The following is a 20,574-nucleotide window of genomic DNA, read 5'->3' as shown; positions in this document are numbered from 1 at the left end:
CAAGACTATCAATTGATATAGTTCCGCATGACAAAAACCCATCACCACCGAATTTAGTTTTGGATAACATGATTGCAATGAGCAACCATATAGCTTATATTGCTGTTGACTCTGATCTTCTCTTTACCAAAACACTGGTATCTCTATCACTGTTAAAAGGTAACCCTCTTTTCCTTACTATAAGGCAGTAGGACAATATTAAACAGTAAATACAGAAGTAAACAAATAGTAATGCACATGTTTCTTAATGTTTTTTCCAAAGTATTTGATAAATTGTTTTCTTACTGCAACCATTTTAGTACATTCATGGCTATGTGGTCTTTTTCACAAACAGCTCATGAAACTATTTCTATCACACCAACGCAGACAAAAATATTAGGAATTATCAATGAAGATGGGTAGGAATAAAATGAGTGGCACCTTGGCAATATCAGCTGTTCACGTGGAAAATCAAATATTGTCTCAAAAGCACATGAAGAGTGTACATTTACTTACCCTAATGTAGTTAGCATTTATGTAGGTACTCAAGGAGTCAGATGGATTTTTTGGTTTCAAATACACTCTGCTTAGAGGATCTAAGAGCACAAGGAAGATGGAAATTGAAAAGAAAACCCATAATTAGAAGATTTCTATAGAGAGTCAAAGACTTGTTGAAGAAAATAATCTACTGTTATTTGGCGTTGTCAAGCACTAAAGCTTTATGCATCAAATTCTTCCTTCTGCAAAGGATCAATACACGTAACGAAGGTATCTTAGCAAGCTGTGGGCATTGAAGCAACACTATCAGGTCTGGGCAATGTTCAGCAAGGTCTGGTCTACCTGTGCTGAGTATCAAGCTGACCTGCCTAGACTGTCTCTGAAACCCGCATCATATCACTGTACGATGCCAGAAAATTACACCAAGTCCTTTGGATTCAATTTGGATATCTTTGCCTGAAACTGTACTGTTCCAATGACTACAGTTGAATTTAAATTAAGAAAAGCTCCCTCTGCCTGGGATGAAATCAGCTATGTGTTTTTCTACCAATTTAAGTTCACTGTAAGGGACTGGACTAGGTAATCCATATCCTTCCCTTCAGTCCTGTGTTCTCATCTGACACAATTTGTGACCATCCATATGTACAAGACTGGAGACACAATGCCAAAATACAGGAACATTTTCCTTCATGCTTTTCTTTTCTCCATTGTCTTGGATGATCTAGAATGGAGTGGGGGCCAGTTCTGTTGAGTATACCACTGGGGGTTACTAAATCCCTCCTGCAAAGAAAGTTTTTGCTTGCTCCTTTGTGGTGCCATGATCCTCCACGTATTACCTTTTTGGAACTAAAGCCAGTAAATTCTCAATTACACAGTGTAACGGAAAGGGATAAGGAGAAGGGGGGTGAGGTGCCTATGTTGGGGGTGTCTAGGGGCACACTTTGACTTTCTTTACATCTTCTCTGAAAAAAAAAAATTCTTCTGTTAACAAAATCATATGTAAGTATTTCTGTGCTGAAAAAAATCATCTTTTTTTCTGGCACTTTTCTTAATTAATTAGAATCAGCAGCTTTTTGACAGTATACTTACACCTATTGGTTTGGAAATAGTCTCTGGATAGCTGCTTTGCTGAATGCAATCTAGGCAATGTATTCAAAAATAGATATGTGGATGTGAACTGGAGAGTGGTACAAAACCACTATTTATTATTGTGGCCCTGCTGTTTACACAAGAAATATATAATTGATGTACATACACTGTAGCAAAAACTAGTATTTTCAGAGTTGCTTTTGGAGTTCTTTCATAACTTTTCATCCTGTTCCTAAGAACAAGATAAAGCCTTTGCAAATCAAAGGAAGAGGAGGGATGATCCTAAACATACTCTATGTTCTTTTCCCACTGGAGGTCACAGGAGTGGAGCCTTTGCAGGACTCAGGCTGGTGTTTTGAAAGTATGTTTCTTAATCTGTGCAAATGGATGCATGACTTGTAGTTCAAAGTCAGTGCATGGAAGTCTTGCCCTCTGCATTAACAGCACAACATGAACTTTAAGTAGCTTGTGTTAAAATCTCTTTGTACTAGCTTTCCCAACTTTTTCACTTAGAGCTTTTTTTTATTTTATTTTTTTTTTCCCCTTAACAATATGAGGACAGGAAACCTCTCATTCCTTTTCAGCACAGAGTGATTATTAGCCATTTCCACAAATGCCTCAGGCTACGTGGCCTTGAAAAAACACCCACTTCCTCCAGCTCACACAATGCCTCTGATTCTGGTGTGGCTTGACCCCTACCTTAAAAAACCTCTTCCAAGCAGACTCAACATCCAGTTTAATTACGATGTCTTGAGATAAATCCCTCCCTTACTAAGGAGCACCTAAATCAGTTTCACAATTTCTGAGACCTCCTTCCAACTCCAATCAACGAAACAAATGCTTCTTCCGAATGGGAATCTTTTATAAATTAACAGTCCTGATGAGTTATGAAGTAGGTAAGTGCTGTAAACTCAGCTCTGAAATGAGGAAAACCTAAAGATCCAGAGCCACTAAGCAATCAACAGACACAAATGGAAGTAATTAGTTTCCTCCTGAATGACAAATACCTTGGAGGTAATAATTTTTTCCTTGAGGATGGCAAAGTCAGAGAGTCTGAAGCTACAGCAGAAAGACACAGATGGTGGTTGCAAGGCTGAATTCATCAGTGTTTGTACAGCATCTCGAAATGCAGCAGAGCTGTTAAGCACTTATAATTACTAATAAAAAATGTATCCTACAATTTTGACTGAGGCAAAACTACTGCTGTTTTCTTCCATGTATTTAGGAGGTCTGGAATAGCTCTCCTGTTAGAGTAGAAGAAACATCCTCTAATTCCATCTTTAAGAAATTAATATTGGCCTGAATATACCAGGCTGGAAGAACAGGAGGGTGTGAAAAGGGGCTGTAGCTTGTCCCCATGAGATAGTCCGGTGCAGGGAACAACCTGGGCTATATGGTGGCACTGCTGGGCAGCCTCGCCCACTGCCATCCATAGTGAAGCTTCATCCACTCCAGGAACGCCACTTTGTCATGAAGACCCAGGGCTTTGTCCCGCTGCAAAGGCTGTACTCGTTATATGGTGGGTACGATGTGCTGTGGTTGCTTTTTCATCTTCCATTTCGACTGCAACTATGTTCTGAACTCTTTGCAGTATGGATGTGTTAGCATTTGTAGCATTTCCAGGATAAGTCATTTGTTACTCCTGGTCCTGTCCTAGTTGGCTTACCAACAGTAGGACTGAAATACTATGAGGACTGTCCTTAAGGTATTTCTATTTTGTGAGCAGGAAAAGAAGAAGAAAATTTGGTAAGGCAGACTGCTCTAACACTTGCAGCCCAAAAGATCATAAATCTTTCAAATATTGAAACATTTTGAAACTCATTCACCTCTATTTTACCTAGTTTTGCTTGCAGCCTATAAATGAATTATGGATACTGCTATTATAATATTTGGTAAACACTGTAATGCAGGATGTGGAAGAATCATACTGGACTGAACTCCCAGTCTCTGCCAGGTGGGGAATAGGTTATTAGACTTGCAAATAATACAGCTGCCTCAAAACACCTCATGTATAGAACATCTGTAAACTATGCATCATTTTTCAATCTCATCTGAATAATTTCCTGGCACTTACAATATGATCTGTGATTTCTCAATGGAAAACTTAACAGATTTCTCATGGTGAGCACCTCTGCATTTTAAAACATGCTTCAGCATTACAAAATAAAGTTTCATTCATGCAAAGGGAATCTTTCTTATCTACTAAAAATAAGGTCTGCCTACTATCCATTTACATTTCTAACTATGCAGTCAAACAGATAAATTATTATAACACTGGCTATTTACAAACTTTATAGCTGTTATGATACTGGTGACCACAACTAGGACACACTTTGTCAGCTCACATAGATATGCAAAAATGCTTTGATGAAACCATGTTGAATTCCACTAAGATTAAAGAGCTTTTCTTGTTCTGCTTTGAAAATATTATTTTTTTTCTTTTGTCTTTGAAACCCTGCTGGTGATTCTATTGTCTTCATTATGGAGTAGGACTGGAGCAAACACAAACATTTGTAGTCAAGAATGTAGTGCAAGGGAGCATGAAAATCCTCAACATCAAGAGAACAGTTTTCCAGCATCTGTCTATAAGCTTGCATAATAAAGTACTTTGTTCCTATGATTTAGATTTAACTTTCCCCATGTCTTTAGCTGGAGTGCCAGAGACAGTTTTAGTACAGCCACTTCAAGCCACAGCTTGTGGATTTGTGGGTCTGACCCACCAAGTGCTTTCTACCTTCATGTTATTGTGAATCTGCTGTGATGGTGTGAGTGCTTACACGCAGGATTTTGCCCTGAGGGTTCTCTTCAGAAAAGGGTAAGGAATGACACCCAGGTACCTTGGATGTGTTGCACACGTGAAGATATCCACATAATAGCGTTAAGCCACTTGGTCCTTTGTAAGCAAGAGCCCATGCAAGCTCTGAAGGACCACAGGAATTCTGCTTCTGGTTTGAGGTGGAAAAGTGTGATAGGAAGGGGAAAGGATAGAGGGCTTTGAAGCTGAGGTCCTGCTGTGGGGACATGTAGCGGGGGCTGCAGGAGACAAGCAGGCAAAGTTGAAGATGTGGAGTAAGTGGATGAGGAGGGAGCAGTGGGGCTGGTGTTTTGCCACAAAGATGTGACTGTGGTGAGAGACTGGGAAATCTGTGTGCAGAACTGGGAACCTGCTCAGAGGGTGTGAGAGATGCTGTAGGTGGGTGGCAGAGGGAAGGCGTCTGAAGATACAGAACGGGGTTTAACGGGACCAATGTTGGGGTCGCCATCAGGAGGAAAGATGGAGAAACAGTGATTTTAAGGAACGGTTTAACCACCTTGCCTCTGATCCCACACGGTCTCCTCATTAGTTGCACTAGCATATTATTATGAAAATAATAACACTTAGAAAACTTCACGAGCATCCTAGTGTTTGCATAAGAGCGTTGACTACGTCACACTGCAAATGAAACATCTTTCCTAGAAATACAAAATTTCCTGCACTTCATAGTTTTCCATATAGAATACTTTTCATTAGGCATTGATTTTATTTCACACAAATGTGTTTGGCTGAGTAGTATCTATTAACATGAACCTGCCCTCATGCACCCTGTCACAGAATTATCTCTTAAAAAATGAGAACATCCTCCACAGTGCAGAGGGTGGAGCTGGTAGGACTGGGAATTTTTAGGAGATAATTCACCAGCTCAAATGTCATTTGTCACCACAGGTGCCCTGATTGAGAAGACACACCCAGCACTGGGAATGGAAAAGCTGGGTGTGCGAAGCAGCGGGTTGATATCATCTGAGCAGGAAACCAGGAAGGCTGCTCTATTTAATCACTCAAATCATTTCCAAACCCTTTCAGGCTGGGCGTGGGGTGTGCGAGTATTTATTATGAGCGTGTGCCTCAATCCTCAAAATATCTTCTTTGAAAAAGCCTGGTGCTAACACACAACAGACCTTTTGGTTTCTATCGGGGCGGTTACAAAGCGCCTGTCAGTGAGTAGCTGTGGTGCACACCGGCAGCCTGCTTGGACTCCAAATGTGCTGTGGAGTTAGTGGAATGTCCCAGCTAAGTGGAGGTGAAAACACAAAGGCATGCTGGTTCTCAAAGCTCATCAGCATCAACCACGGCACAGCTGTCATGTCCCGATTCAAAACACGTGCTGCATTGAAATAGGACTCATCGCATTTACAAGGCGTTGCTGAAGGTGAACCTGATGGTGGCTGGGGCAGCTTGGACGTGAGATGCTATGGGAGAGAACTTCAAAAAATCCGCCCCTCTGGCGGAGGGAGGCTTGGTGATATCCTGGCTCCGCTGCAGCTGATGGCAAAAGTCCTGCTGTCGTCAAACGGGTCAGGATTTCACCCGCCGTGTACATCCTGTTGACACTGGGCCAGATTCTAAGGGACACTAAGTTTCTGATTATTTGACATATAATTTGAAGTCGGTTACTTACTTTCTTTAATTCCCTTCAACATTCCTCGATTGCACACAGATGCATGCAGATATTGGTGGCAATAGATGAGCTAACCTTGAAGACAATGGAAATTTTGCTGGGTGCTGAAGGGAAATGAGGACTCCACACAAGTTTCTTGCCCAGCTAAGTATCACATTCCTGAGACTTATCTAGAGGCTGAAGGCCATCAGTTTTCACTAATTTGACTGCAAGGCCTTTGTATGATGTGAACAAATTACAATGCTTTCAGACTTGCTGAGAGAAATCTTGTCCTTTAAAGTGTGTGAATTTGCATTACTAACATCTAACATAGGCCGACAAGGACTTTATAGAGATGATTAGAAAACAAATTTCTAGTTGACAGGATATGCTGTCATTTAAAAAGTATTCTTCATGCCAAACCTCAGCAAAGGGATGTGTTTAAATTTTTCTGTGGGAGTGTTGTCCAATGTTTTGAATCACTGAACTTTTTCACTTTGGTGATGTCAAAATTTGTAAAAACTGAACTCTTCATGTCTATATTTAGTGCAGTGTTAAAACTGCCACCTACTTTGACACTGAACACAAAACAAAATTATTAATAAAAGAGGAATGGAATATCTCATTATCCCCCAACAAATGGTATGAAAATAGTGGAATTTCAGAGAAATGTGTATTTTGAAGGAAAACTATTCCACTGAAAAGTTTTCAATCACCTCTAATTATAACAAAGCAATTGTTAGGTGGTCAGAAATAAAGAATTTGGGCCAGTGAAAATACAGATGCAGTATAGCAAAGCAATAACAACTTAGAGCAATGATGAGGCAGCACTGTGTGAGAATGTTTTTCTTACTAACATAAACAGATTTCCACAAAGCCAACTGGTGCATGGAGGAGAAAAAAAAAAGCCAGCACACCAGAGGACTTACAAAGGTGGAAGTTCACCACAAGAAAGGATGGGATGCACTTGAATTTTTTGTAGTTTGGGGCACTTAATGTTGGAAAGGATCCCAAGAAGCTTGACCCAACCAGAGAGAATTCAGTGACTGCACAACAGTGTGGGCTGTGATGGAGGCAACAGCCTTGGTCCCCTCATCCTCCAGACTGGGGGAGCTACTGCGAGGCACGGCAGAGCTGTGTCTGTCCATCTGCCTGAGCTGTCCTCCAGAGAAAACCAACATGCACCCAGGCTGCATTTCGGTATGTGGTTGGGATGCTGCCAAAGTGTGCACCTACAAAGGCAACCACTGAGAGTTCTGCATTTGCCAGTCCTACAGCACTGGGTTTTTGTTATCCTTCTACATAGACTATAAATATACTTATGAATAGGTACACAACGATCAAAGACAGTTAGATTTCTACAGCAATACATTCTTAAAGCAGGACTAAATGTCATAGCAGGAGACCATGGGCTAACTCACTTACTTGGTAAAATTGTTTTATAGCGGTTTTTAGTTCCGTGACTCGGGATGTCAATTTCTTTGGGATCCACAAAATTCATTGGTATTTCCTATAAAAAATAAATTAAATCAGATTGGTGTTTCCAAAGGGAGTCATGCAGGAAATTATCACCAGAAGGCCATCTGCTGTTACACAACTGTCTTCTGACATCAAAGTTATTAAGAAAAAAGTGGTTCCCACCTCAAGCCTGTCAACACCCTTCCTTTAATAAACACAGGGAGCTGCTTATTGAAGGAGTGACTTCCAAGGAGCACTTCTGATGAATTATTAAAAGCAAAGTTTCTACAGGATTGGGAGAGAGGTTAAAATGCACAATAGTTCTAGAAAAGTGTAGTTGAAAAGTGCAGTACTGTAGCAGAAAAGCGCAACATTTTACATAATTAGGGGAGGAACTTTCAAAATATTTAAATATTAATATATAGCAAACATTTTTTAAAAGTTTGTGTAAAGTCCTTGACGATGTCAGTGAAAGACTTCCCTTGCTTTTTATAGTAACTACTAGAATGAAGTGCCTTAGTCTTTTGCATTTGGTGACTCAAAAGCATAATAAAATTCTGAAGCTATTTCTCTTGATTCCCATTGTGAGCTTCTAGTGACTGTTCTGAGTTCTCTTCTTTAAACAGGCAGATGTGCAGGTAACTACTGTGGCAGTTTGCTTGAAGTTCCAGAAATATACAAATGATCAACTCCTGATCAGCTTAAAAGTACTATTTTTCAAATTGTTTGCCAGCATGAAAAGTAAACATCCTCCAGTTTTTCAGCGAGCAAAATTTTTCACTTGGTCTAAGGGTGGGAAGAATAAGTCTGATTTTGAGGTCTTGAAACATTGTTAGTATTCTTACAATTGAATATAAACAACCCTTTGAAAAAGGGTAAAATGAAACATAGTGTCTTCTTTTGGTTTTTGTTTTTCCTGATTGTGGAGAATGTTTTGCCAACCAAAACAATCTGGCAAAGTCACGTTAAAAATGCTTCAGTTGAATCAAATCTTAATTTTTTACTGATATTTTTTGGCCATCATTATTTCAATTATCTTAGGGTAAGGTGGAATTTCATCTTCAGTAAATTAATACATCTATTTAAAAGCCCAGTCATTACTAGGGACTTGAAAACTTCATTGTTAGCCTGGGACATTTATCCAAAGAGACAGTGGCGTATTAAATAATTACCTCTTACAGACACACAGGAACATGAGGAGGCACAAAAGGTATGCTCCCACCCTGCTCAGGGCAAACCTCCTTTGACTTGTGCCACTGGAAAATTTACTTAGGGATTTTCCTGTAAAATCAGATGGTTTCTAACTCCGGAGGTGCAGGCCTGCCCAGGACTTTGGCACAGATCACATGCATGGCCACTGTTCTTCAGGCCCAAGCTCTGGTCCTGTCCAGCATGACTGGCTGCTGTGGGTTTTATCTCAAAGAACAGGGACAAGGCCCCAAAAGCTTGCCACGACTGCACCGAACAGCAGATCTTTACATGGGTTCAGCAAGCAGAGGAAGACACACTCTTACTTTTCTGGTTGAACAGAAGGCAAAGTTAAGTAAAATTTAGATGGGTCATAACGAATTGCTTTGATTCTTTTCTGCTTTCCAACTTTGCTCCTGAACATCTTTCTACATGAGGCACAACTTCTGTGTTGGTTTATATTTTTATACCTTCTCTGGCTTATGCCCATGTGTTGAGTGGACCTTTATTCTTCTCTCTCTCACTCAGTTTCTTCCTTGATCTCTTAATTCAAAAGAATGACTCATTTCAGGCCAAAGTGCTGCTGCTGCTAAGATGCACCTTCCTCGCAGGTACTTCACCCAATCCTTTTTCAGCATCTTGTACTACCATCCACATGATGCCCATGGTAAGTGCATGATCTTCTCACTTGTAAGCCTCCATTCCTGCATAAACCTCATCCCCATTCCCTCAGGCTGAACCATCCCACCTCTGTCCTGCTTCTGATGTGCCTTCCTCCTCCATGGCCTCCATGGAACTACCAAACAAGCTCCTGCTCCCCTACCCCATACCCACCTCTGCCTTTCACCCTTTCCCAGTGGTGACCTGTGTGAAACTCTTCCCCTTGGCTCTTGGGTTCTGAATTGTTCTAACCGGCTCCGATATGGGCCAGTGGCTGACCTAGAGCTTCACTGGTTCAGTTCTGGCTTAGTATAAACGCCACCAGTGTGTGGTTTCTGAAAGGTTTCCCTGAAGAACTATATAGCATCTGAGAGAGAGCAATATGTCAAGCCTGTGTTTGATGTGATCTACGTCTGTCATCTACAGAGATTGGAAGAAGATGTGTGAGGAAGAGTCCTCTGCCTGCACAACAAGAGACGGTGGTCAGTGGGGCCATTCCAGCTGCCTGGCTGTCTCCCCCTTGATACCTGCTGAAATTTCAAATTAGTTAACCAGTTGGTGAGTTACTGACAGATGCAGAAATGCCAGCAAGTTGAAAACAGAAATGCATTTCTCTGGGCCAACAAGGTCAATTAATAATATCAATCACTTACATCCTGTAAACACTTTCTAGTCAGTGGGCTTCTCCCAGCAGTGAGTGATTGTGGGGCCAAGGGCACAGGGAGAAATCTGACAATGCACCATGGATCACAGCCACAGACAAATCGCTCATTCTGAAAATGGCTGTGAAAAGCAAGAGATTACTCCAGAAAAAAAAAAATCAGGATATTATAAGGATTATGTTCGTGCTAACATGGGGGCAAATAAGCCCAGCAGATTGCAAATAACATGTACATGTGTAAATTAATATAAAAAGTCTGTAGCTATATAGACAATATATATGGATTGGTTTTATTAAGCATATTTACATATTAATTAATTAATTACAAATTACTTACAAATAATTACAAATAATGTATAAGCCGCACACATTCATGCGCTCAGCTGCATGCATGCAGTTATAGATGTGTATGAATTTATGCCTTTGTTTATGGGCTGCTTCACCTCTGTGGGTGATACTCTTGTAACAGAAGCTATTCTGGCTCAAATGAGCCTTTAAATGCTACAACTGTTCATACACTTGAAGAGATATAATTTGGGTCTCTGAAAGCATTCACAAAAATGTGGCAAAATTTAGGAAAATTCAGGCAGATATTCATTATGCCCATCCCTCAGGTTTTATGAGAACGAAATTTTATAGATTTAACAGTCTGGCACTTTATCATGCAGGACTGTATTTTCTGAAATTCAAGTATTCTGCAAATAGTGAATTTTTTTGTTCTGCCCTGTCACCAACTTCAGTCATTCTGTCTTTTGAAGAGTAGCAGCTCAGACTACTAGAAGAAGTATATGCTGGACAATTTATGTTCCTTGAAAATCCTGCTCATATTTCAGTTTGCCATTGAAAACTTTGAACATTTCTCTACTTTTTGAGCACTTGGAAGGTCTTTGTGGGAACTAATAATTTTAGTTTCAAGAAGTCTGTCTTATTGTATTTCTTTAGCTAGTTAAAACAAGCTGAGTGAGCAGAACAAGCGAGGGTTATATACTGTGTGCTTTGCATGCCTCAAGTTCCTACTGAAGTTATTATCTGTAGCTAGGAAGATATTAAACAGATACTGTTCAACAGCTTCATTTTAAAACACACTTTAAAAAATGGTTTTAAAATGGAATAGGAAAGTCATGATCTTTTCAAAAAACTGGAAACACGGAATGGCCCAATTCATGTTGTGCCCCTCTGAGGGACAAATAAAACGTGTATCTCTATTTCCCCAAAGCCGTGCACAGATGTGGTGTGAGAGGATTCAGGTAAACAGCATTCTATGAAGACGTGAAGTTGTCTGTCTCTTAACACAGGGCGTTTAAACATGATGAAGTTATTTCTTCTATCTTTTCTGCCTAAGCAGCCGAATGGCAGGGAACTGATGGCATAAGTGGTTATAAAAGTATGTTGGATGCTTGTTGTTTTTTTCATGCACACTGACTAATTTTTGGTAAAACAACTGAGGGATTTATTTTTCTTAAGCACATGGTTTTACTATAATATAAACCCTGGCTTTTTAATGGTGAACAAAATGATTTGTTTGTAGGATGCAATTATTCACAATGAAAAACTATTTTTAGAGTAAGATGGCACTTATCATCTATTCTATTGACTTACAGGCACAAACTGAAAACAAAATGAAACTTGAGGGATATCATGCTCTGGCATGTGTAATAAGAACTGAATTCTTTGTATGTCTTTGTTAGGCCTGTAGTATGCTCAAGACATGTCTTGTTAGGATACGCATTTCTGTGTGGCTCTGTTTATTTATTTTGAGCTGTTAAACCAGTCTTAAAAAGCTTTGCTTGTTTAGTTTAGTTTGCCAATGTGTTGTAAAAGCTAAAAAGGTCAGGCTAAGGTTGGGTTGGGTAGTTGGTTATGTTAGGTTCCTCCTCTCTGGTACCCTCTGATAGCAGTTGGTAGCAAGGAACCTGAGGGAATTAGAATGGGACAAGCTTTTCTTTGTATTGCATTGGTCACCTGATACTGTTCTTTTAGCATGAAAAACCATGAATAATCACTCCATATTTACCTTCTCCTTGCTATCATGAATTTATAGGCTTCTGTTAGAGCCTCTCACACTCCCTTCCCTAGGCAGAAAAGTCATTGTCTATTTAGTGTCTCCTGATACAGCAGCTGCTCTAGTCTGTGATCATGTTCGCCATGCTTCCGTGTGTGCTTTGAGATGAAAATCATGCAGTTGTGAATATTATATAAGATTTTTCCAATGTCACAAAGATGTTTTCTATATTATCCTCTGGTTCTTTTCCCAATACTCTTAGTTTTGTTATTTCAGGATGCATCAAAGTATACAAAACTATTTTCTCCCAAATGTATAACACTTTATTTATCAACCACGAATTTCCTCTGCCTCATCACCATCATAAAATCCTTCTGTAATTTCTTTGAAGTCTATTTTTAATATTACTACCCTCAGTAATTCAGTTTCATCATCATACTTTGCCACCTTATTATTTATTTCTTTTTCCAGATGACATAAGAGCATCTTGGCCAGTATCAGCTCCAGAACCGATGCCTCTGGGATTCCACTGGTGACCTCCTTTTGCTCCGAGAAGCAACCAGTCCTTCCCGTGCTACACTGGATCCATTATTCCCCACTGTATTTAATTTGTTCATATATCTATTGGCTTCTTTATTATAAGTCCCTCCAGTTTCTCGGATTTAGACATCAGATTTCTAGGCTTGCAGTTCTCTAGATCTCTTCCGAAGTCCTTCTGAAAAACTCCTGGTACCCCTGGCCCTCTGATTCCTCAGCTGCTGGGGCCCAAGTGCCAGGTTACACCTGCCCAGTTAATACATCAATAATTGCATATAGGAACTCCTCTAGGATGCATGGGTGAATACTAGCTTATTCCAGTCAGTAGCTTTTATTAATTTTATTGATTTGTTCTAGAATCGCTACCATTAAAGCTTCAATATCAGACAGATCATCCAGTGACCTCTTTGAGTTTCCTCCTGCCACAGAGGTAGGAAATTCCATGAGTTCTTCTATGGTCAACACAGATACAAATAGTCACTTCTCTCTTTTTGCTTCAGATTTTCCAAATCCTTTTTCTACCCTTTTGATCCTCTATTGATCCTTGTACTCTTTGGTAAGCATTGTGCTTTTGATCTATTTAAAAGTGAAGTTATGATATTTTTCTTTTAATGCAAAACCTTTTTTGGCCTGCCTTATTCAACTTTCATATTCAACTGGCTTCATCTTATGCTCTGTTCGATTTCCCTTGTAAAGTGTGCCTCTTTATTTCTGATAGCCTCTTTCATCTGGCTGTTTTGTAATACCAGTCTTTTTTGGGTGTTCTTAAAGTAATATGTAATAATGTGTTTTCCCTGACTGAGTTTTTCTGCTCTGACTTGTTTTTACCTGGCCATTGTCTTCATTTTAGATTCTTACCCTTTTTAATACGAAATAAATTTGTAGAACACTTCAGGTTTTTTGGTCTTGAGTATATTAGGCTTGCTGTGCGGAGTTCTTGCTAAAGATATTTTGGACTGACTGACTGTGGGTATCCCTGTCTGCTCCAGAAAGTCATTTATAGTGACTAAAAATCTAGTCTTCAAATTGGAAACATATGTTATGTTTACATGGGAATAAACAAAATCTCCAGTTATTACTGTGTTTTCTGTCATCATAGTCTTTATGATCTCTTTGAAACTGTCACTGTATTACAGTCCTGGCTGTTTGTACTGTTGCTCTAATATGACATTTATCCCGTCTATGAATGGGACTTCAAACCAAGAGGAATCTGTATTATCCATGGATATCACTCACCGGCCTTACCTGTCCTTTGTGCATAAACATAAAACACTACCTTGAAACTATTTAATCTGCCCGTTGGAAATGGTTTTTACCTTGACATTAAAGTGTTGCCCAATTATTTTTTCCCCACAGTTTCTCTTGTGCCAATGACGTAAAAAATCCTCATGTAAAGCTTGTTTTTAAACTCACCATGAATTCTGTTTGAAGTAAATGAGAACACGCAACTGCATCTCGAAGCTGCTGCCGTGTCAGGACGCGTCCGGCTGACTGCAGGTATTCCATCGCTACTTTTTCTCGTGGGGTTGGCACAGCGACGAAAGGTTCAACACTTCCCAAACTGCTCATATCCAAAGTCAGTGAGACATTGGATCCTCGCCTGAGTTAGAAAATAGTTAAAACAGTTATATCAGACCTGTGTTACTGTAAGTCCCATACTCATGCAGCTGATCCTGAGATATTTATGCACCCTGACTTTCTGTATAGTCATTGGGAGATTTGGGTATGCAAAGACTGCAAGACTGGCCTCACTGGAAGCACTGGGTGGCCAAAAAACCAAGGTTTTACTTACCATCCTACCTCTTCAATCTAATAACACATGCTGCAAGAAGTGTGCTAGGGAGCAACTATTTGGATTATTCTTAGAAGCAGAAACTGCTCTCTATATGCTCCTTAGCTGTTGTGGATGTCAAATGTGAAATTGACAACTTAGTAAGGAAGAAATGTTTCACAGGAAAAAAAAAAAAGAGGATATATTTCTAACCGATACATATGACAACCTGGAAATAAATTCACAGTTATAAGAATCTAGTCAAATTAAATACACAGAATGGAGGGGAAAGAAGTGATAAAATCAGCAAAAATAAGTGGAAAAGTAGTGCACACATTGTGACTACCAAGGCAGTGGACAATGTCTCATGCTAAGTAGAAGAGAAGGGAGAGGCAATAAACCACAATAAATGAGCTGCATCCCAGGAGGAAGGATGGTCACAGAATCAGAGGGGTTATTAGAAATGACAAACATCTCTTGCAGGTCAATAAAATTAGTCAACATTTCACATTTCTATAGGAAAATAAAAGTGGATTCAACAATACCTCTGAGCCATGGAACTACAAATAAAGCACACTCCTGTGTGCTTGGTCTAAGTGTCATTCTTTTTGTCACTTTCTCCAAACAACACTTAGGAAAATGGTCTTTTTTCATAGTTTCAACCCATTGATCAAATGTTATCTACTCAATCCTTGACTTTAGGCATATTGATTGCAATAAATCCATGCTCTGTGTATTGTGATGGCTAAACACACACTTGTAGGCATTAATCAAAGTTTTTGTGTTTACTAATCAGAAATCAGTACTACAAGACTGTAAGGTTCAGCTGTCAGAACTGGGCTACGGATACCCAGCTCAGTGTAAACGTCTCTAACATTGACCAAGCAGCTATGCACAGAGATATGACAATGCAAGTTTCATTCCTACCTCTGCACATTATCGTCTCTCAATTAATGTACACTTACACGGGAGTTCTTAAAGTTCTTAACTGCTCTATCATGCTCAGATATATACAACCACAACATAAGATCCCTATCTCCAGTCTCTCATAATAGTCATCCTGCCAGATCAGAATACAACTCTGCACTGCTCTGGACACTGGGATGTTGTTAAGATTCAACTGTCCCTTTTATAGTAATACCACATATTATTATTAATATCATACAGATATCACCAGATAGTATCTGTGAGGCACGTACTATTAATATTGGGGGAATGCTTTCCTCTGGTCTGAAACAAAAGTCGCTTGTGTTAATACTTGCTTTTTCCTGTCCTTTATTTATTGGTTGCCCATAGGTGTTTGTATGCACACATATTTGAGCAAATTTCTTGTTATTGTAGACACTGTGACTCCTTACTTAGTGCTGGTGGCACTGTTCTGTTTTCTGATCTCCTTCTGACACCAGAATAAGTACTCCTAGGGTTTATCGCTTTTTTCTTTGTTTGTAACCATGTCAACATAACAATTTTTATTTGTTCTGACAGAACTTCGATGCACTTCCCTTCCTCTGATGTATGTCAGCAGATCCCTCAGTAATTTTGTTTGTAATTAGACCATTTCTATCATGTCAGTCTGCGTGAATAGAAATGACTTCAGTCACTCACCTGTCACTTAGCAAAACACAAAACAACAATGGCCAGGAGACAAGATCACGCTGTGGAATCAGTGAATCTCACATTGTGCCATACTGTCATAAGCCTATTTCAGCTTAGGTGATGGGTGGGTGACAGCAGGAGATTTTCTGCCCAGGCTCCCAGGTGGTAACAGTGAGTCAGCGGCAGAAGAAGGGGTGGAAGAGGCAAGACGGAGCCAAGGCAGCTGCCTGTCTCCAGGGTGGATGAGGACAATTTCTGCTGGCAGAGAGAAGCAGGTGGGGTATGATCCTACTAATTTTGCTAGGAGGTAGGCAGAAGTGAAGTAGAATCCTGAGCAGAAATGACTACACTCATACACGTGTGAGCAACCAGTAGTGTTCCATGGCTTGCTTCACACCCTGCATCGTACCAAAGCCCCTGTTAGGGGTACCAGTGCTTGTTCCCAAATCTGCAGTGGTGGGAAGTGGGCACACTGTGAGCCTGCTGTAGTGGCCGTTCTCAGATGGACCCTGCAGAGGGTCCCGCACCACGTCCCCATCCCAGCTCCCCGGGGACTGCCCCTGTCTGCAGGGGAAGCCAGTCCCCCGCTCATCGCCACTTCTCAAGGAAAACTTCCTGTTAGACCACTTTCTCACAAAAGCCCTCCTGCGAAAGCGCCTCTTCTGACCAGGACTAGCAATTTATTCCGTGGAAAAAGGCAGTCCCTCAAACAGGTGGCTCCGAGGGCGTATATCGCATATCCAGTCTTTTGAAAACAGTCCAGAAATCCGCAGAAGAGGCGTGCAATGAACCTCTCCAAAACTGTTTAGGCTACCTTTGGCTGAGAAATGGGTAGCGATTTAGACCCAGACATACTTCTGGGAGAGCTGACTGAGATTTCCTAATATAGAGGAAAAGTATTCACATTGTTCAGTAACAAAGTACAGTGAAAATGTTAATATTTTCTTTGGCTTTTACATTGTTATATCTGACAGTCTTGGCAAAAAGGCTATTTCCTTTTTAACAACAACAAAAAATATACCTGATCTAATTATAACTTTGAGTTTACAGCCTTTACCATTTATGGGGATTATTGACGAATACCGGTGTTGAGAATCAAATAACTTACTCTGGAAAGAATAAATAGTTTTTAGCTGCATATTTAACACATTAAAAACTACACATTGGATAAAAACTGAATATAGGGCAGAAAATAATTACCTAAAGGGTAGCAGTCTTTTTAGAAAGTCCATAAGAGAGTATACAATAGATAATAGCTCTCAAGGTAATTCTTCCATAAAAACAGGCATCACTTTTGAAGAAGTATGCTTCAGTTAATAACAATATTTTACTAATGTTTACATTAGCAATTCTAACTATTGCCAATATTAACATTAATTACACAGACTTCTTTATAGCATTCAACACCATGCTGAGGAATAGGGCTGGAAACAGGACCTATTGCCTTGTCTTGACAGATAAGGGAGGGCCTGAACCCATCATGGGCCTGTATGGCCTAACAGAAGATGCTTATATTTTCCGGTCCTGCTCTGGACTCCTTAGATTCTCTGTGTTCCTCCGACAGCTAAATTCTTCACTTTCTGTAGAAAATAGCAGAATTTTCTTCTCTTTTACTACCTGGATGGAAAGAGGTTAGGTAGGGAGCCCACCTTTTGCCACTTTATTGGATAGACTGGACAAGGCTGCCACAGAGCAACAAGGAGGTGCCATATAAAACAAAGCCCATTTTTTGTAACTATCCCTTGTATCCAATAGGTTTCGAATAAAGGAATCACAATCAGACCAATGACACCTCAAGTCAGACAACTCATTTTTCTTGGACATATATATTTATATCTCCTGAATATATACTGGTATTTCTCCATTTCAAATTAGAGTGAAAGAGCCATACACATGGGCTTTCCCTGATTTCTGAATGTTTACAATCCTTTTTTATCTTTAAATAACTTTATATTCCTTATGTTCCCTGTCTTAATAGTCTGTGCCAAATTAGACAAGATTTTGTTATGATATACCTCCCCCAGCATCCCCTCGAGGTTGTGTCTTGATGGGGAAGAGCATCATGTGAGGAATCTGAGGAATTGTAAACATTCGTGACAACATTACATTAAAATCAGCATGAGAGTAACTCTTCCGAAGTTTCACCAGCTGGGGCAGCCACTTGGGTACGTGAATAAGTGCAATCAGGAAACCACTTGTGTCTGTGTATTGTCTAGTAGCCCAGAGTGGGGTCTTACTACATACTCACAGCCCTCTTTACAACTGAGTAATAGGAACGAGTCCACTGATGAGAAGCCACTGGAGTATTTTTAATAACATATTTACAGAAGCAGATTTTCTTACAGACCATGATAAAAAAAAAAAAAAAGCAATGTTTGTTTGAAAGCTCTAAAAAGGAAGCTCCACCTGTCCACCTCAGAGGGCCACCAGGTTACTGAAGCCTATTAATCATTAGTGAGGTCATTTCCAGGTCTTCCCCAACCTTACAATTAAGCCATAGCTGGTGATTATGAAAATCCAATTACCCAACACGTTTTCCCAGTTGTTTATTTAAGCTGGGTAACTTCTTTAAATACACATTCCCGTGTTTATTCAGTACTCCTGAAAAATGAAACGCCCAGACTCCCGGTCCTGGGCTTTTCATTCTCTCCCCTGGTTCTGGAAGCGGCGGTGTTGGCTGCTGCCCTCCAAGAGCCAGGGCCCTCCGACCCTGGCGCTGCAGATGTAGGAGGCGCTTCCTTCGGCGCCGAGCTCCTCGTCCCGCTGCCGAGCTCCTGTGAGGCCCAGGAGGGAGCGGGGGCGGCCGTGCGGGTGGAAGGAAGACATTAATTAGCGGGAAGAGCGGCGCTAGGCCGCAGCTGCTTTGGGTCCTCAGATCCCGCTTATAGCGGGGGATGCTCCGCAGGGCTGTTCTCCCTGGGTTTTACTGCAGCGGTGATGTGAAAAATACTGCGATTCCCCCGTGCTTTTTATTTCTCTAGTGCTAGACGTGGGTCCTGATTTTCTTCCCTTGCTGGTCCATCTCATCAGCACACGCACTGAATTTTGGGGGGGGGGGTTGCAACGCTGCAATTGCACTGGGAGAGGACGATTAGGCATGTGGTTTCCACCACTTGCCACCTTACCGGTGCCAGACCTCACCTGCTCGTCTAGTTTTATGTTTCAGTAGGGTAATTCAAAGGAAAAAATTATAAATTTGTAAAAAAAGGACAATGGAAAATGATATAGTTCTCAGCTTTCATGCCGCTTATAGCAAAATAGCTTAGAGAAAACATGGTCAGGTAGATGAAAAAATGTGCTACGCAAAGCTGCAGAGGGGTGTCAAAAGCACAGAAAATCAGAAAAGGATATAATGTTGTTATTAATCCTGTATTTTGATACAAAATCAATAAAAATAGAATACTGCATAACTCCCATTGACTTCATAAAGAAAAATCAGTGTTGAAAATGTAGAAAACTAGAAATACAGAGGGGTTAAAATAACCTTTGCAAGGACTGAACCTACTGCTATTTTCTTTCAGCCTTGGGCAAACAGTAACACAGATCTTCTAATATACGACTAGGACACTTCTTCACAGATCCAGATTTATAATATCCTTTTATAGTCAGTCCTCAGAAGGTTAAGAGATGACTCTCATTTGAAGAGAAATGTAATCTGATAAATTTTAAAGTAACATTCACAGCATTGTTAAACATTTGTTTTTAACAAGCATAAGAATGGTTTATGTGCTTTTCACAAATGCTTATATATAATTCTTGCTCTCTACATGCTAGCCTGAAATATACCTTGTACGGCTTATACTACTAGATGTCTTGGGAAAGCAGGGCTGAATGAGAGTATGGTTAAATTAATGGGTGTGGTAATCTCTTGCTTTTTTTCTCACCATCAGCATACTCTCTCAAACAAGCCTTCTAAGCATGTGGTACCACTCCATTTTTGACCACTCAAACTTGAAAAAAGAAGATTTTTTTTTTTTTCCTAGGACTACATTATTTTCTTGGAAATGTCAAATTCATAAATTTCAGTTTTCTGTTGTGCTGCAGCACATATCAGAGAATATTCTGATAGAAAACCCCGCAACTTCTGATAATATACAATACCTGTTAAAGTAATTATCTTCTTATTTACTCCTGCTTTCAATAAAGTTCAATAAATATCACCAGTATTAGTTTGAGGAAATAATGAATAAAAACTTCATTATGCAATTATGTGAATGTCATACTAAGAAATACATATTTGCACGTAGAACTTATTGCACATAATGTACTTTTTATTTTTACCCTCCTAGGTGCCCTATGAAGCACTGCTCTGCAGATGCTATGATTAGCCAATCTGTGATGATAAAACTCAGTTTCCCAAATGATCCCTGCTTTACTTGCTCACAGTTCTGGGTTGCCCTTGATTTTCATTTGAACAGGTGCTGTAGCTTTTAGGAACCCACTCAGACCTGGAGTTATCGACACTTCTAAATAAACCAAACCTACACCACACCCAAACTGCGGTACTCAGAAATCAGAAGCTGTCATCAACCAACTAACAATTCCAAAGAAGAATTAGTGTTAGAAGCAGGACTAAAACTGAAGGTTCCCTAAATCTGTGTCATTTCTCAAGTTACCTTAAGTCATTTCGCAATCAGCTGTTACAGGCACTCTTCTCTAAAGGAAATTACTCTTCAAGTGACTTCAAGATTCCATATTATTTATGTCAATCATTTACTTA

General features: G+C 40.0%; 1 protein-coding gene across 1 annotated transcript in view; it reads right to left on the bottom strand.

Moving 5' to 3' along the window:
- The window catches only part of PTPRR (protein tyrosine phosphatase receptor type R), a gene marked incomplete at its 5' end in the record, with an annotated part of 149,813 nt that overhangs the window by 22,149 nt on the left and 107,090 nt on the right, over positions 1 to 20,574 (bottom strand). The window contains 3 exon segments of the mRNA XM_082066977.1: positions 496 to 575; positions 7,407 to 7,491; positions 13,901 to 14,087. Of these exon segments, the coding sequence (XP_081923103.1) occupies positions 496 to 575; positions 7,407 to 7,491; positions 13,901 to 14,087 (352 nt within the window).

Source organism: Streptopelia decaocto (assembly GCF_964273445.1).
Source record: "Streptopelia decaocto genome assembly, chromosome: 1".
In the NCBI taxonomy this organism is placed as follows: Eukaryota; Metazoa; Chordata; class Aves; order Columbiformes; family Columbidae; genus Streptopelia; species Streptopelia decaocto.
Note: the sequence above shows the minus strand (reverse complement) of the source record. Positions and strands in the feature narration are given on the sequence as shown.